Here is a 15,823-nt window from a genome sequence, read left to right as displayed (position 1 = left end):
GAAGAGTCATCGGACGTGGGGCCCGTTTGAGAAGTTGAAGAAACCTAATTGTAATAGATTTTATTTTAATATATTTCTAGGGAGTCTGGCTGCAATTTTTAAGATAGGTAACAATTTTTGGCTATTCGGGGATATTATTTATCTCGCTCGCGCGGCTTAGGTTAGACAGTTTTTTCTCTTTATTTTCTTGGTTTTTGGCTCTGGAGGTAGGAGGAGGGAGCCGCAGCTTTGCAGGAGAGGCGGCAGAGACAGAGGGCCACCATTCTTGACTTCTGTACTTTTCCTTTTCCATCTTTTGTAAACTTTGAAAACTCAAGATTCGGTTGACCGAAATTGAAATATCAAAAGGAGCAATTGAAACCTTTCTCTCGTGTGTTAGCTTGTGAGGGACCCATATGAGCCATTATTGTTGACTTCGTATTGGTTTTGCATCTCTTGTTGACTTGGGAATTCCGTAGCTTGTGATTAGCCATGACCGAGGAATCAAGCAGCTGAAAGTGTTCCGGATATGCTTGCCTAACAAAAGAAAGAAAGCATCGATGACCCTTCCCTACCTTGTACGCGCGGCCTATTCGATTATGGGGAACTAAACCCCTAATTCTAGTCAAGGGACAGCTGATGAATTGGTTCAATTAATACTGTGAGATCTAAACCGCTTTTAATTATTTCCTTCATTTATTGGTATTTATATGTTCCTTGCTTTTAATCGCTATAGCCTCGTGCATGATTGGTTAGTGCGCAATAATTAATTATTCATATAGGCTATTTTGCTAAATAGGGGTAATTGAATCCGTAATTGTTCGTTACCTCTATCCCAGTAGCAACTGGTATAATTGGGTTTATGTCAGGGGAATATTTGATCTGGCTTGAATGAACCCTCGTAGCATGTTTGTTAGTCAGGATTGGGCCTTTCTAATTATTAATGCAATCTGGAAATTAAATCCTACGGTCGTACCTAGGGTTATTTTTGGGTTAGAGAAATAGCTAACGGTCGTACCTTAACTATCGATAAATTAAGGAAGGGTTGGTTGTTTAGCGCGTGCGAGACAACTAGAACCAATCTATTAATAGATGTTGGAATTATTTTTGCATCAATAATCAGTGCATGAACCATTTCTGAAGTATACCCTTGGCTAGAGTTTCTCTTAGTTATTTCTTTTAATTAATTATTTTCTGCATTTAATTTGTTCAGTTGGCTTTTGATACCAAAACCCCCCCATTAATCTTGATTTGAAAAGAAACAAATATCTCTCCAGTCCCTGAGGAGACGACCCTGCTTACCACTGTCTACTAGTTAGGGAGTTCAGTTAAATAATTAATTCAAGTATATCGGATTAAGCAAACTCTTCGGGAACAGGGTGAATCAAGTAACCCATTGCACACCTAGAGTCCCTGCTCCAGTACTCGAATTGATTACTAGCTGTTTCAGGTGGTAGTTAGGATTTATTTATTATTATTGCACAGGTTCGGCACCTGCCAATTTTTGGCGCCGTTGCCGGGGACTTGGCGTTTGAATTATTCGTTTCTTTTTTAATTCAGTTTTTATTTTGTTTTATTTTATTTTTCTTTTTCTTGGTACTTTTGCTAGTTTATGCCCCGTTCTTCTCGCACAGGTGACTTGGTATACGATCCTGAGGTTGAGAAGGCAGCGCGTAGGCGGAGGCAAGAGACCAAGAGACAAAAAGAAAGGCATTTATCTACTGCAAACGAGTCAACAGAAGACGAATTTAGCATGGCCAACACTCAGACATTAAGGGAGTTGGCTACCCCAGACCTGACTCATCAGCCCTTGTGCATCACGTTCCCAACTTTGGCTGAAAATACCTCTTTCGAGCTGAAATCGGGGTTGATTCAGCTCCTGCCTTCGTTCCATGGTCTTTCTGGTGAAGAACCCCACAAACATGTCCAGGAATTCGAAGTAGTTTGCTCTAGCATGAAACCTCCTGGGGTCACTGAGGAGCAAATAAGACTGAGGGCCTTCCCCTTCTCTCTCAAGGATGCAGCGAAGGATTGGTTATACTACCTGCCTGCAGGTAGTATCACCACGTGGGCACAATTGAAAAAGAAATTCCTGGAGAAATTTTTCCCCGCATCCCGGGCTACAAGTTTGAGGAAGGAGATTTGCAGCATCAAGCAATACTCCGGGGAGTCATTGTACGATTTTTGGGAAAGGTTCACCAAGTTGTGCGCTAGATGCCCACAGCATCAGATTAGTGAACAACTGTTGATCCAGTACTTCTATGAGGGACTCCAGTCAACTGACAGGAGTATTATTGACGCTGCGAGTGGAGGAGCCCTGGCGAACAAGACACCGAGGGAAGCGTGGGACCTTATTGAAGCCATGGCAGAAAACTCTCAGTAGTTCGGCTTCCGTGATAGCAATCCTACCCGTAGAGTCAATGAGGCAGAGACGTTATCCATCCAGCAGCAACTGTCAGAGTTGACGTCTGCTGTCAGGCAATTTGCCATGAGAGACACACCGCGAGCAAAGGTGTGTGGAATCTGTACTAGCATGGACCACTGCACAGATTTGTGCCCCATTTTGCAAGAGGACGGGGCGGAACAGATAAATATGGCCGGAGGCGTGCCCGCGCCCCGCAGGCAGTATGACCCGTATTCCAACACATACAACTCCGGTTGGAGAGACCATCCCAACCTCAGTTATGGGAACAGGCAACAAGGTTCATTCCCGAATCGTCCACCAGGATTCCACCAGCCTTGGCAACCAAAATCTCAACCCTCATCCTCCAATTCAGGAAGCTCCTTGGAGGACCTAATCAAAAGCCTTCATCAGGAGATCAAAGCGGACAAGAAGGACCAAGACGCTCGAATAAGTCAACTGGCAACTGCCATTAACCGGTTGGAGTCCCACGTTTATGGGAAACTGCCATCGCAGCCCGAGGAAAATCCCAGGAATGTAAGCGCCATGACGCTGAGAAGTGGTAAGGAGTTGGAAGGGCCTAAAGTGAAAAATTCGAAAAGCAAAAGTGAGGAGGAGATAGAAAAGGAGATTGAAGAGGAAGGGCGCATTCGCGAAGAGCCTAAGGTAACATCTATTCCTTCGATCCCTATTAAATCTAATATAGCTCATTTTCCTTGCAGGTTGGAAAAGACAAAGAGGGCAGAAAAGGAAAAGGAAATCCTGGATGTGTTCCGCAAAATTCAAGTAAACATTCCCCTATTGGACGCGATCAAGCAGGTACCCAAGTACGCAAAGTTCTTGAAAGACTTGTGCGTTAACAAAAGAAAGCTAAGGGGTGATGAAAGAGTGATGGTAGGAGAGAATGTATCAGCTGTACTTCAAAGGAAACTCCCACCCAAATGCGGAGATCCAGGTATGTTTGCTATCCCCTGTAAGATTGGCCATTCTAGTATCAAAAATGCCATGATAGATTTAGGGGCCTCTATTAATGTGATGCCTAAGTCAATCTATGATTCCCTAAATTTAGGACCTTTAAAAGAAACGGGGATAATAATTCAATTGGCTGATCGTACATGTGCTTATCCGGATGGGATAGTTGAGGATGTTTTAGTGCAAGTAGATGGATTAATTTTTCCTGCTGATTTTTACGTGCTTTACATGGATGATAGAAGTGCCCCAAATCCATCACCCATTATATTAGGAAGACCATTTTTGAGTACTGCCCAAACTAAAATTGATGTTAGTAAGGGTACTCTCACGATGGAATTTGATGGAGAAATAGTCCACTTTAACATTTTTGATACAATGAAACATCCTGTTAACTCTCATTCTGTGTTTGCTATGTATACCACTAATCCCTCTGTGCAAGAATTTTCTAAGTTTGCTTGTAGGGGTAGATTCAAAGTTGCTGCGAACAAGTCCTATAGGATGAAAGCAATTCATGAGGTAAAAATGGAGAGAAAATTTAGGAAAAAAGTTGCACTCAATGGCCATGTGGATCCTGGAGGAGGGCCACCAATTACAAGGAAAATTCAATTACATCCAGACTAAAGAGTGGTGCTATGTCTAGCCAAAGACATTAAAGAAAGGCGCTACTTGGGAGGCAACCCAAGACTCTTTGTTTTAGTTTTCATGCATTTTTGAAGTTTTAGTTATGTATTAGTGTCAATTGATGGTTTGATGTTTTGTGGCAGGAGATTAGTGGTTAGGCGTGCCCACGCCAGGTGGTCACGCCTGAGGGAAAGGAATTCTCGCTCAGGTTCTGCGAACTCCATAGTAGTTAGACGTGCCCACGCCAGGTGGTCACGCCTGACGAAGGAAATTTTTCGCTCAGGTTCTGCGGGCTTCAGAGCAGTTGAGCGTGCCCACGCCAGGTGGTCACGTTCAAGCAAAAAAAAAAAAAAAAAAACTACCGTAGCCCCACTTCTTCTTTTCTTCCCTTTTCTTTCTTTCTTCTTTCTTCTTCCTTTTCTTTCTTTTCCTTCTCTTGCTTGGTCCGCCGCCGCACCGCGCGCCTGCCGCCCAGCCTCGCGCCGCCCACGCCGCCTGCTGCCCAGCATCGCGCGACACCGCCCAGCACCTAGCGCGATCGCTGCCGCCGCCGCCCACCAAGCTCCGGGCCAGCTCACAGCAGGCGCCTGCACCGCCATCGCGCTGCACCACCAGGCGCGCGAGCTCCAGCCCATCCTCGCGCGACGCAACCCAGCGCTGCCGCCCAGCGCGACTCATCCCAGCAGCAGCAGGCGCGCGAGACAGCAGCCTGACCCAGCAGCTCTCTCTGCGCGCGCACCCTCACGCTTCCCTCTCAAGCGGCTACGGAATAGGCAGGAACGGGGGAGTGAAGCAGATATGGTGGAAGTACGCGGCCAGGTTCTTAGACATTGGAGCCATCTGGCTGGCGATATGCGTTACTTGCTCATCCGCGTGGTGAACCTGATCTCGCAAGTGGCGCCATTTAGCATCAGAGGCCATCGGTGGGAGAGGCCACTTAGCAAATTCAAAGCAATAATAATTTAATAGCCACTGGTGCCTCCCTAGTAGACAACCCAATCAACAAAATGCAAATCGCAACAAATTCTCTAAAGATTTAGCAATTGAAATCAATAGGTAAAATACTCTCAGCAAGTCAATTAGACGCCACCAACTGCAATAAGCAATGGAAGTGGCACAGTAGCCTTCCAATTCAACAAACAAATGAAGAAAATACCCAACCAAAGGCACTTCAAATGACGCAAGACAGACACTAGCAAAATAGAACTCAAGTGATACCGACAGGGATACCAACAGAGCAAATGAATTCAATTGATTGAAGCGCAACAAATGTCACCAGTTGGACAGTCAAATACCCAAGTCAAACGCTCAAAATTAGCAATTTGGCCAAGAAACCAGTAATTCCAGCAACTAATGGTAAGAATCGAGAGACAGTTCAGGCACAAAAACTCAAGAATCGAATAGACAGTCCAGCACAGAGGATTAAGAAATGGAAAGCAACACTGCAACCAGTACCACTGGTGCACAGATAGGAAAGAATTAAATTCAATAGCAGCAACTCAAATGCAAGAACCTTAACTTCAAAATAAGCAAATATCTTCAAATATAAGCCACAACGATAGGCAAAAGACCTCAACCAGTACCACTGGTGAGTCGCAGGGAAAAAGTAATCAAAAGGCCAACTTTTCAACAAATAGCAGAAAATACCCCTACTTTGGCAGCAATTAAACCCAAATCTGTCCCAAAAGTTCCCCCAGAAAATGTCTAAAGCACCCACTGCTTTATCCAAACACTCAATCACAGGATGGACTCAATCACAAATGCCCAGTAGTCACAACTCATTTAATTAGGCAATCCAGAACACAGATTATCAGATGTTAAACAACTACCATCACCAGTACCACTGGTGAGTGTATAGGGAGAAATTAAAGCAAATAACCAACCTAGTGAACGAAATAGATTCAAACACCCAAGTAGTGCCAAAAATGAGCGAAAATTAAAGCCAGAAGCAATTGACAACTTACTTCCAAAGTACCCCTAAATATCGCGCAGTTTAACTCAACTCTATCCAAAATTAGCCCCAGAAAATGTCTAAAATCACTGCCTGCTGTTTTCCAACAAGAAGCCCAAGAAACAAAAACGCAAATTCCATCAATTTAAGAACTAGAGAAATACTAATCAAGGTGGAAATTCGAATACCTCCACCTGCCAATTGTAGCAGGTGGTGACGCGCGGCAGTGGAGGAGATGTGCGCGGTTGCAGGAGAGGCCGGCAAAGGCAGGAGTCCCGTGCGGCTCAGGTGGTGCTGCTGATGGAGGTCGACAGCAGCGGGGGCGGACGATTGACGTGGGCTGAGCTGCAAGCTGGCGCGGCGCTGTAGGGCTCGTGGCAGCTCCTGGCCGCGAGGTGAAGCTGCTCGTGGTGGAGGGTGGCGGTGCAGCGGCGGTCGCGAGCTGATGGAGACTGTTGGCGGCGGACTGAGCTGAGGGAGAGGCGGCGGCAAGCTGGTGGAGAGCAGCAGCGGCGCGGGCTCGGCTGCGCGCTGTCGGCTTGGCTCACGGGTGGCGTGCAGCGTGGATTTGGCGATGGAAGAGAGAGGACCAGCGGCAGGCCTTGGCCGCAAGATGGCGGTGGACCGTGAGGTGAAGCTGCGTGCTACGAAACTCCTGGCCGCAAGGGAGCTTGGGCGACTCGAGCTGCGTGGGTGAAGTGGTAGCGGCGAGCGGCGTGACAGAAAAAGAAGAAACAGAGGGAAACAGGGGGGCGGCGGAGAAGAAGAAGAAAAGGGAAGAAAGAAAGAAGGAAAGAAAAGAAAGAAGAAAAGAAGAAAAAGAAAATAAAATGGTTTTTTTTTTTTTAACTAGTCTTACCGAAATTCTCCAAAAATTGAAATTGCTTTTGTAAAAATTTTTTCTCTTTTTTTTTATTTTTAGAATAAGGAACCTCTGGCCTAGACGTGGGCACGTCTAACTGCTATAGAGTCTGCAGATCCTGAACGAAAATTCCTTTCCCTCAGGCGTGACCACCTGGCGTGGGCACATCTAACTGCTAATTTCCTGCCACCAAACATCAAACTATTAATTGACACTAACACTTAACTAAAACTTCAAAAATGCATGAAAACTAAAACAAATAGTCTTGGGTTGCCTCCCAAGTAGCGCCTTTCTTTAATGTCTTTGGCTAGACATTGTCCTGTTTATTCATGGAAGATAAAATCGCGTAACTCGCTTTAGTGCTTCATCCTCTATGTAATCTTGATAGCCCTCGTAAGTAGAGTAATTTTTGAGCACACGAGCTACGGTCTTCCATGGACTAGTAGATGGCACCAAACAACCAAGTAATGACCTTAAATCTTCATTCACCCCTCCATCACAAGCACTTATTGGTTTGAGATATTTTGCCATCGTGACTCTTGACTTGTTCCTGTCATGAAACTCAAAATTTTCTGGTATAATAAAATCAATCTCACCAACAGGAATTAAAGAATAAGAGTCAGGAAAATATTGATCAAGGAATGGAGGAGATGTCATCACATTTGGAGATTGTTCACTGGATTCATTCACTTGAACCATTTGATGTTGGGGTCTCAATTCTTGCGCTTCAACTTTCTTTTCAACTGCATCTTTAGATTCTTCTTCTTGAGACCCTTGCAGTACCATGTCAATTGTCAGAATAATTGCACTCTCATCTTTCTCATGGTCGATAATAGTCGGTGAAGGCAATTCTTCATAAACTGGAGAAATCAATTTGCTCATTTTAGATGCCCATTCACGCCTTCCTTCTTTCATCTCTTCACTCATCTTTTGTGTCTCCTGTTGAAGTTGATGTACCTCCTGTTGAAGTTGATGTACCTCCTGTTGAATTTGATATGTGTTAGTAGCTATTAATTCAACTATTTTTTCAAGAGACATACCTGACATGGATGACGGTTCTTGAGACTCATACTGCTGAAAATTCATTGGCCCCGTTGTATAATTATAATTGGAGTTATCCCACCATCCTTGATCATACCCGTTTGGATTAGGGTTATACCACGTTTGAGACGAGGGTGAAAAATCTCCATAATTATTGAATGGGACACTCAGATTTTCTTGATATTCGGGGCACATACCGGTTGAATGATCCCTGGCATAACAAATTTTACAGGTTGCAGCAGCCATTCTTTCTCTAATAGAGTTTACTGCCTCTAAATATGCAAACTTAGCAAAAAAACTAGTCTCATCGTCTTTCCCGGAAACAAAATCCAGTCTATCACCAAAATACGGAGTGTTAGAAGCCATAAACTATATAAAAAAATAAGAGAAAAATAAATTTAAAAAATAAATAAAATAAATAAATAAATAAAAATGAACTCAAAAAGAAACAAATTAATCTGGCACCAGTCCCCGGCAACGGCGCCAAAAATTGACAGGTGCCGAACCTGTGCAATAATAAATACTTACCCGAGAAAAATACAGATTTTGTATATAGCGGTGAGTAGGGTCGAATCCACAAGGACTGGGGATAATTCGTTTCTTCTAGAGTCCAAAGTATGGGGGGTTTTGGATTAAATGCTAACTAAATAAATTAAATGCAGGAAATGATTAATTAAAAGAAATAACTAAGAGAAACTCTAGCCAAGGGTATACTTCAGAAATGGTTCATGCACTGATCATTGATTTAGAGGTAATTCCAACATTTACTAATAGACTAGTTATAGTTGTCATGCATGCGATAAACAACCAACCTTTCCTTAATTTCTCGATAGTTAAGGTACGACCGTTAACTATTTCTCTAACCCAAAAACAACCATAGGTACGACCGTAGGATTTAATTTGTAGATTGCATTAATAATTAGAAAGACCCAATCCTAACTAACAAACACGCTACGAGGGTTTGTTTAAATTAGATCGTATGTTCCCCTGACATAAACCCAATTACGCCAGTTGCTACTGAGATAAAGATAACGAACAATTACGGATTCAATTATCCCTATCTAGCAAAATAGCCTATGTGAATAATTAAATATTGCGCATCTATTCAATCACTCACACGAGCTATAGCAATTAAAAGCAGGAAACATATAAATACCAATAAATTAAGGAAGCAATTAAAATAAATTAGATCTCACAGTAATTGTTGAACCAAATCTTCAGTTGTCCCCTTGACTTGAATTAAGAGGTTAGTTCTCCATTAATGGAGAACAACCATGCGAAAGAGCTAAGAAAAGAAAACTAAAACTATGCTAAAAACCTAAACTAAAACTATTGATTGATAAACCTCTCGTACGTTTCTCCCTTTTTAAAGCCAAAAAGAAGTCTAATGCTATCTCTAGTGGTCCCCACATCAAATTCAAAGTCTTGTACGTTTCTTTTCCTAGAGTCCAAATGACTCATGCTTCTTATCCGTGGTCCCCGCACATGTGGACAAAGCCTCCAAAGTACTTGTTGTTCCAAGTCTCTTTACGTTGCTTTCTTTGAAAAGCCCAAATGACTAAATGCCTTGCACTAGCTTGTGATCCCCACCAATTCAAGGACCCAAAGGTTGAAGTCCTTAGAAGTCTGCATTTTTCCATACAAGTCCCTCCTTTTTGGTAATTTTCTGCTTCAATCCCTGAAATTGGATCCAATACCAAATATAAGTAAATATTAATAATTAAAACAATATTTGGCAAGAATAAAAGGGGAAATTAACAATAAAATAACCAACAATTTACACCCTATCAATCTTTCAAAAGAAAAAAAAAGAAAAAAATAATAAATAATAAAAAGCGTGAAAAAAAAGGAAAAAAGAAAAAAAGAGTGTAAGTTGTGTTAGTGTGTGATAGGGGTCAGTTTGCCGATTTATAGATTCAACGTGGGGATTTTGATTAATATTTGGACCATTTGCTGATAAATGTTGCACTTCATTTCTTTTTCTTAGATTAGTTAACTTGGAATTGAAGGAATTTGTGGTTTAGAAGCTAATCGGGTTGATGTTTTTCTGATTTTGATCACTGATACTTGATATATGATTTTCTCATGGTATCTTGGCAATATGGTAAACAGGGCAGTAGCCATTATCAAATTTTCGTGTCTGTTTACTGTTCTTATGCTTAAGGGCAATCATGGTTTAGGTGTGGGGGGAATTGATAGGGTGAGATTTTATCATTTATTTTATTATTAATTTCTCCTATTATCTGACTCGATGTGGATTAATTGTTAAATTCTACTCACTTTTAGTATTTTACATCTATTTCAGGGAGTATAACGAAAATATAATAACAAGTGTCAATTTAACAGAAAAGGAGTCCAAGCCAAGAGCTTATCCGAGGGGCAGCATTGTTGGCAAAAGGAAAAATTGTGCCCATTATGGTAATTTTGCAGAAGAGGGCAGCGGACGCAGAGCCTTGGACAGAATGGAGACCGCCGCACAGTAGCAAGGACTACTAGATACAAAATAGAAATTGCAAAGAAAGAACAATAGCTTTAGCTTAGCTTTACTTTGACTTTTCCTTCTTAGCTTTTAGAGTAGTGGAATTCTTCTACGGACGTGACTTTCCTTCATTTTTAGCTTTTTAGCAGTTCCTTTTTCTTCCTGTGTATGAACAGACAAAGTGAAGGCATTAAATCATCCTCTGCAACTTTGCGTTTCTTTATTCCTTCTATCGAATTGAATTTGCCCATTGCCCAACTGATGGCCACGGCTCTCTCTTCAATCTTGTATGGTTTCTTCGCATCAAATATGAACTAATTCTCTCACTCTAGTTAAGGAACAACGGAGGCTTTGGTTCGTCTAAAATTGTGAAATCGATTTAATTTTATTTTTTTCTTTATTTATTGGTATTCACATATCCCTTGATTGTAGTGTTCATGATTATTTAATTAATTGAATGTCTTGAATCTGGATAATTAGTTAACTTGATAATCTATCGTCAATTAGGGCATTAAATCCGTAATTGTTTAATTGCCTTGAAATAGTGACAACTGGCACGATTAGATTCATGTCAGGGAGATACGCAGGCTAATCTGAAATAACCCTGGTAGTGCGTTATTTGGTTAGATTAGGACTCCTCTAATACGTAAGGTAGTTGGGGAATTAAATTTTATGAGCGTACTTAGGATTATTTCTCAATTAGAGTAGTGGTTAACAGGCGTATCTTAATAACCGACACAGTAAGGAGGGGTTGACTGTCATCGCTTGTTTGGCAGTTATAACCTACTTACTAATAAATAATTGGAATTGCATGTGCATCGATGATCAATTAGGTGAACCATTGCTGAAGTTATTTCTTGGGTAGACAGTTAATTATTATTACCTTGATTTTAGTGAATTGCCATTTGATTTTCAGTTGGATATTTTATTTCTTTTTTAATTGTTTTCTTATTTTAATTGTCTTGGACTTTTAATTATTGTTACTCTCAGTTTAGTGAATTATCATTTAATTTCTAGCTAGTTATTTATTTTTATATTTTTAATTAAATTGTTTTAATTGTCATCCCTTATTCAAAAACACCCCTTGTGTTATTTTGGGTTTCTAAAGGAACAAATATTCCCAGTCCCTGAGGATACGACCCTACTTGCCATGTCTACAAATTAATATTTGTTTGTGAGAAAACTATCCCATCCGGGTATATCGGACCAAGCAAACTTTTCGGGAATAGAATGAATCAAGTAACCCATTGCACACCTAGAGTCCCTGCTCCAGTACTTGGAATCAGGTTTTGGTTATTTTAACTAACAATTAGGTTTATTTTTATTATTGCATAGGCCTCGACAACCTGTCAAAAATACTGTAACTATTTGATGTATGTGAGATAAAAAGGTGATTGGAAAATGTGTTCATGGAAAAAATAACAATTTTTCTTCGGAAAATTACTATCCAAACAAGGCAAGTTTTTATATATATGTAAGATATAGAAGAAAACCATTAAAAACAACAAAACATAAAGCAAAACATGATTCCAATTTCCAATTAGCATCACCACGCTAACAAGAATGCCAATGGATGCTACTTAATCCATTTCGTATTTATATAAGGTTATAATAAACAGATTGTGATCTTTGGTTAGTTTGAAGAAGTTTGCTAGTTTGACATATATATATATATATATATATGTATATATATATGTATGTATTTTACGAAAGTAACTATTTTAATTAGAGGTATTTCTTACTCCTACATGGCAAGTCTAATTGAAGAAAATTAATAAGTTATGGATCACTTGGGTTTTACCCATATTGACTCCTATTTGGAATATATTATATGTTTAAAAATTATCTCTAATTTTAAAATAACTTTAAAAAATAACTAATTTAATCTTAATGATATTGCTTTAACAAACAACTAATCTTATCTCAATGATTCTGCTTTCTATCAAATTATTACATGTAGGACTATAGTAAAATCTTTTTTAAATTACAATTATTGAAATCTTAGATATCCCAAATTACTTCCTTTCACCACTGTACTGTTGATTAATATTCAAAATTTTCATCATTTTTCCTTTAATTTTGAATTAACTTAGTGTAAAAAAGAAAATTAATTGTTTCACTGACAGATTTATCAATATTGTTGGAAATTGAATATTTATTGATGAAGAAAAATGGATTTTTGGATTTTTTCTACTTAATTAAATATGAATATATAATTCTAGGTTTATGGTCATTATAAAAATTAAATTATCTAAAAGAATATTTGTAAAGAAAAGGAATATCTACCAGGTTTTTTATATGGAATACATTATTTGATAGATACTATAATATTATAGTGAAAGTATGTAAACAAATTTTTAAAAATTAGTAAATAATTGAACATTTAGAATATATTAATTTTTTAAAGTTAATACAAATGAACATTTAGGATTCCTATTAATTTTTGTATTTAAATTATTTATATTTATATAAATTCACAATAAATTTAAAAAAAAGACCGTGTTAAGGCATGGATAAAATTCTAGTATATGTTGAAAAAATCTATGGTTTAACAATCCAATTTGACAGTTCCATCCTTTTCCTGCTGATCAAGTCGAAAAAGACAGAATAAGTTAAAATGTACTTGTGGGTATAAAGTCTCCGACCGTTGCTTTATTGACTAATGTTGACAAAGCCGACGGTAAACACAAAGTGCCTAAATCTTGAAGAAGTCATCGAAATCCTAATTAACCATGACCATGAACTTGAAATTTCATCCATGACCATCAACTTGAAATTTCATACTTTGATCGGATCAATTATGTGGACAGTAGTATAAGATATTCAACACCATTAGTCTCCCAAATCAAGAAAAAATGGTAATCCAAATAATTAACTTGATATTTAAGACAACCATCATTACAGGAGGTGTGAAAGAATGACAAATTAACTAAAACCAGGAACAGGAAATAGACATTGATTTTTTCAGTGCTAAATAAAAAATAAAGAATTGAACTTGTGGGGGTATAGAATTAGAGACCAGAAGTGAAAGGCACATTGGTGGCGGGCAACCAAGAATTGCCAGCAATGAAGTTTCCGACTGTGAATTTAGAAGCCTCTGTTGCACTAGTTATCACGTGATACCCCTTCCAGCTTACCCTGTTTGCGGTTGACGAACCAGGCCCTGTATTAGCATATTCTCCGTAGTATAAGGTATCTAGAGCAAAATTACCACTCCAGGGCAGCCAACCAGCTGGATCAATTAAACCATCAAGAAATGTTTTCATAAACACCGTTCTTGAATATTGTTGCCATGGCCTTCCAAGATATGTCTTGACTGAGCCCTGCACTGGCTTCAAATCCGAGGCAGCTGTAACTCTGGAATTGTGGATAGATATTCCAGTGTTTTGGTTGGGATCGGTTCTACCTTGTGCTGTGATAGTGTTTATCTTGTTCGGAGGATTTCTTGAATAAAGATTGCAATTCTGGAAAACAACAGCAGCATTTCCAAATATGTAGTCAACAGTTCCATAGACATCGCATTCGCTGTAAAATTGTCTTTGCGAGTGGACGTAAAGGGTGTCTTGATAGCCTTCAAAGCTGCACTGGTAGAAGACAGAGAGATCGGAACCAGATCGAAGAGCTACCGCTTGGTGATTTTGAGGTCCGGCTGTGTTCCTAAATGTAATTGCTCGAGCAATGAATCCATCACCAACAACCGCTGAAATTATGTAGACAGGAATATTGTCAGCTCCGTTACAATTTTCTACACATGAATATTTAAATACAATTTGAAAACCAACATCACTTCAGAGGGCTGCCATGCATGGAAAGAATAAGTTCTTTATACATCGAGCATGCATGTTGTTAACAAACAATTTCGTGGAGCAATTTGTGCTTGAGAGAAACCTTCCTTGATATTCATTTAAGTTCCAAGTTATGTAAAATCTCTTCTAGCTAGTTGTGTGTGTGTGTAAACTAAAATTGCTTTCTTTGTAAGCTTAACTTACCAACTGTTGCAGATTTGAAAGTGGTGGTACCACCGCCAACGCTATTGCTTCCCATGATAATGGTTTTTCCAATACCATCACCAACCAACATGATATTCTTCAACTTAGTTCCAATCTCCACATTTTCCTTATACGTTCCAGCCTTTACATGTATCACATACCTTCCATTACCTGATCGGGTCGCTGCAGCAGCTACAGCTGCAGCAACCGTCTTAAAGTTGCCCGAACCATCTTGTGCTACCACAGCATTCGGTGTTGGAGATGAAGACTGCAAGAGTTTCCTGTCGCCCGGAGTCACCCAAGTTGGGAACCCCTCCTTATAACTTGGCTCATTATATCCCACTTTGTTTAGGGATAATGTGTTACTAATTAAACAGCTAACGTTGTTTGACATCAAGGGCACAAGATGATCAGCAACACCAAGCTCAATGAACCCTTGTTTGCAGGTCTCAAGATTGGTGAGTGCTGTGCTGAGCCAAGTTTGTGCATCAACTGCATCGCACTTGGTGTAAGGATCAACAGTTTTGTTAATCTTGACAATGGTGCTTTCATATAGCTCTAAACAATCTTCCCACGCAGCCTTTTCGCGCTCATCTCGACATTTTGAACCGAGGTTATTGGTGTTTTCTTGGGCATGCACGGCACGTTCTAAGGCAAGATTGAGTGACATCTTGAAAAAATCGGACTTCCCTTTTATGGGATAGTTATAGCCATATTTAGGGCTTTGCGACAAGAAATATTCACATGGTTGTGGATATGGGGTTTGTGCACACCATGATTTTATTGATGGCGGAGGAGGAATATTTCTAGCGAGGGCAGGAGAAACAAAAACAGTCATGAACAGAAAAATTGCCAACGGGAATGCCATTGCTAACTTAGAGATCAACATGTCAGTATATGGGTGGATTTGATCAAGATGATGAAACTGGAAGACTAAGGAAATTGAAAGCCTTGTAATTAGCTTAGCTTGTGTGGAGTACTTTGAGGATGAGCCTTGGGTGACTATATATAGGAGTGCAAGCAAAAACATTGGGCGGTCTGGTCTAAAACGTTGGATGTGGGGTAGGGATGCACCTTCTTCGTTCCTTTTATCATATAGTTGAAAAGTATTAAAGCAATTCAATATTCTGAATTTTCTTTTTTTGGCTGCGGAGACTAAATCTAATCATGAAATATAGTAACAGCTATTACTATATATAGTGAGTTATATATTATTTTCATTGACTTGATGACAATCCAGGAATGGATGAGGAAATTAGACTCAGCACATGACGCGTCTAGGTTATATTCTGATCTTTAGTTTATGATTACCTTATTGCAGAGAATGATTGTGATGGAATATTCAGCATTGACAGTAAGTGTTGAATGGGTTACGGGGAAGCTAGCTGGACAAGGACGCACAAGTTTTTGTTGGGATTCTGAGTATCACAATTCACAAGTTGAGTTGTTGTCCAATTTAAATCAGTTGTATAATTTTTAAAACATCTAATGGGAATTTTCACAGGTGACCGTTAGGTCCCGAATTCGA

The 15,823-nt window shown here is 39.7% G+C and overlaps 2 protein-coding genes across 2 annotated transcripts; one reads left to right on the top strand and one right to left on the bottom strand.

Moving 5' to 3' along the window:
- Positions 1-2,512: 2,512 nt before the first annotated feature.
- Positions 2,513-3,973, top strand: LOC113735993 (uncharacterized). Its single transcript, XM_027262949.2, has 3 exons — positions 2,513-3,046; positions 3,200-3,335; positions 3,450-3,973. Exons 1-3 carry the CDS (start codon positions 2,513-2,515, stop codon positions 3,971-3,973), a joined length of 1,194 nt encoding a protein of 397 aa, XP_027118750.2.
- A 9,178-nt stretch (positions 3,974-13,151) lies between these two features.
- LOC113735120 (pectinesterase 2-like) lies at positions 13,152-15,257 on the bottom strand. Its single transcript, XM_027262080.2, has 2 exons — positions 14,296-15,257; positions 13,152-14,006 (listed from the first exon to the last, which is right to left on the bottom strand). The coding sequence occupies exons 1-2, from the start codon at positions 15,182-15,184 to the stop codon at positions 13,318-13,320; spliced, it is 1,578 nt and encodes a 525-aa protein (XP_027117881.1). The 5' UTR covers positions 15,185-15,257; the 3' UTR covers positions 13,152-13,317.
- Between the last annotated feature and the right edge of the window lie 566 nt (positions 15,258-15,823).

Source organism: Coffea arabica, chromosome 3c, assembly GCF_036785885.1.
Source record: "Coffea arabica cultivar ET-39 chromosome 3c, Coffea Arabica ET-39 HiFi, whole genome shotgun sequence".
Lineage (NCBI taxonomy): Eukaryota > Viridiplantae > Streptophyta > Magnoliopsida > Gentianales > Rubiaceae > Coffea > Coffea arabica.
This window is presented reverse-complemented; position numbering and strand designations above follow the sequence as displayed.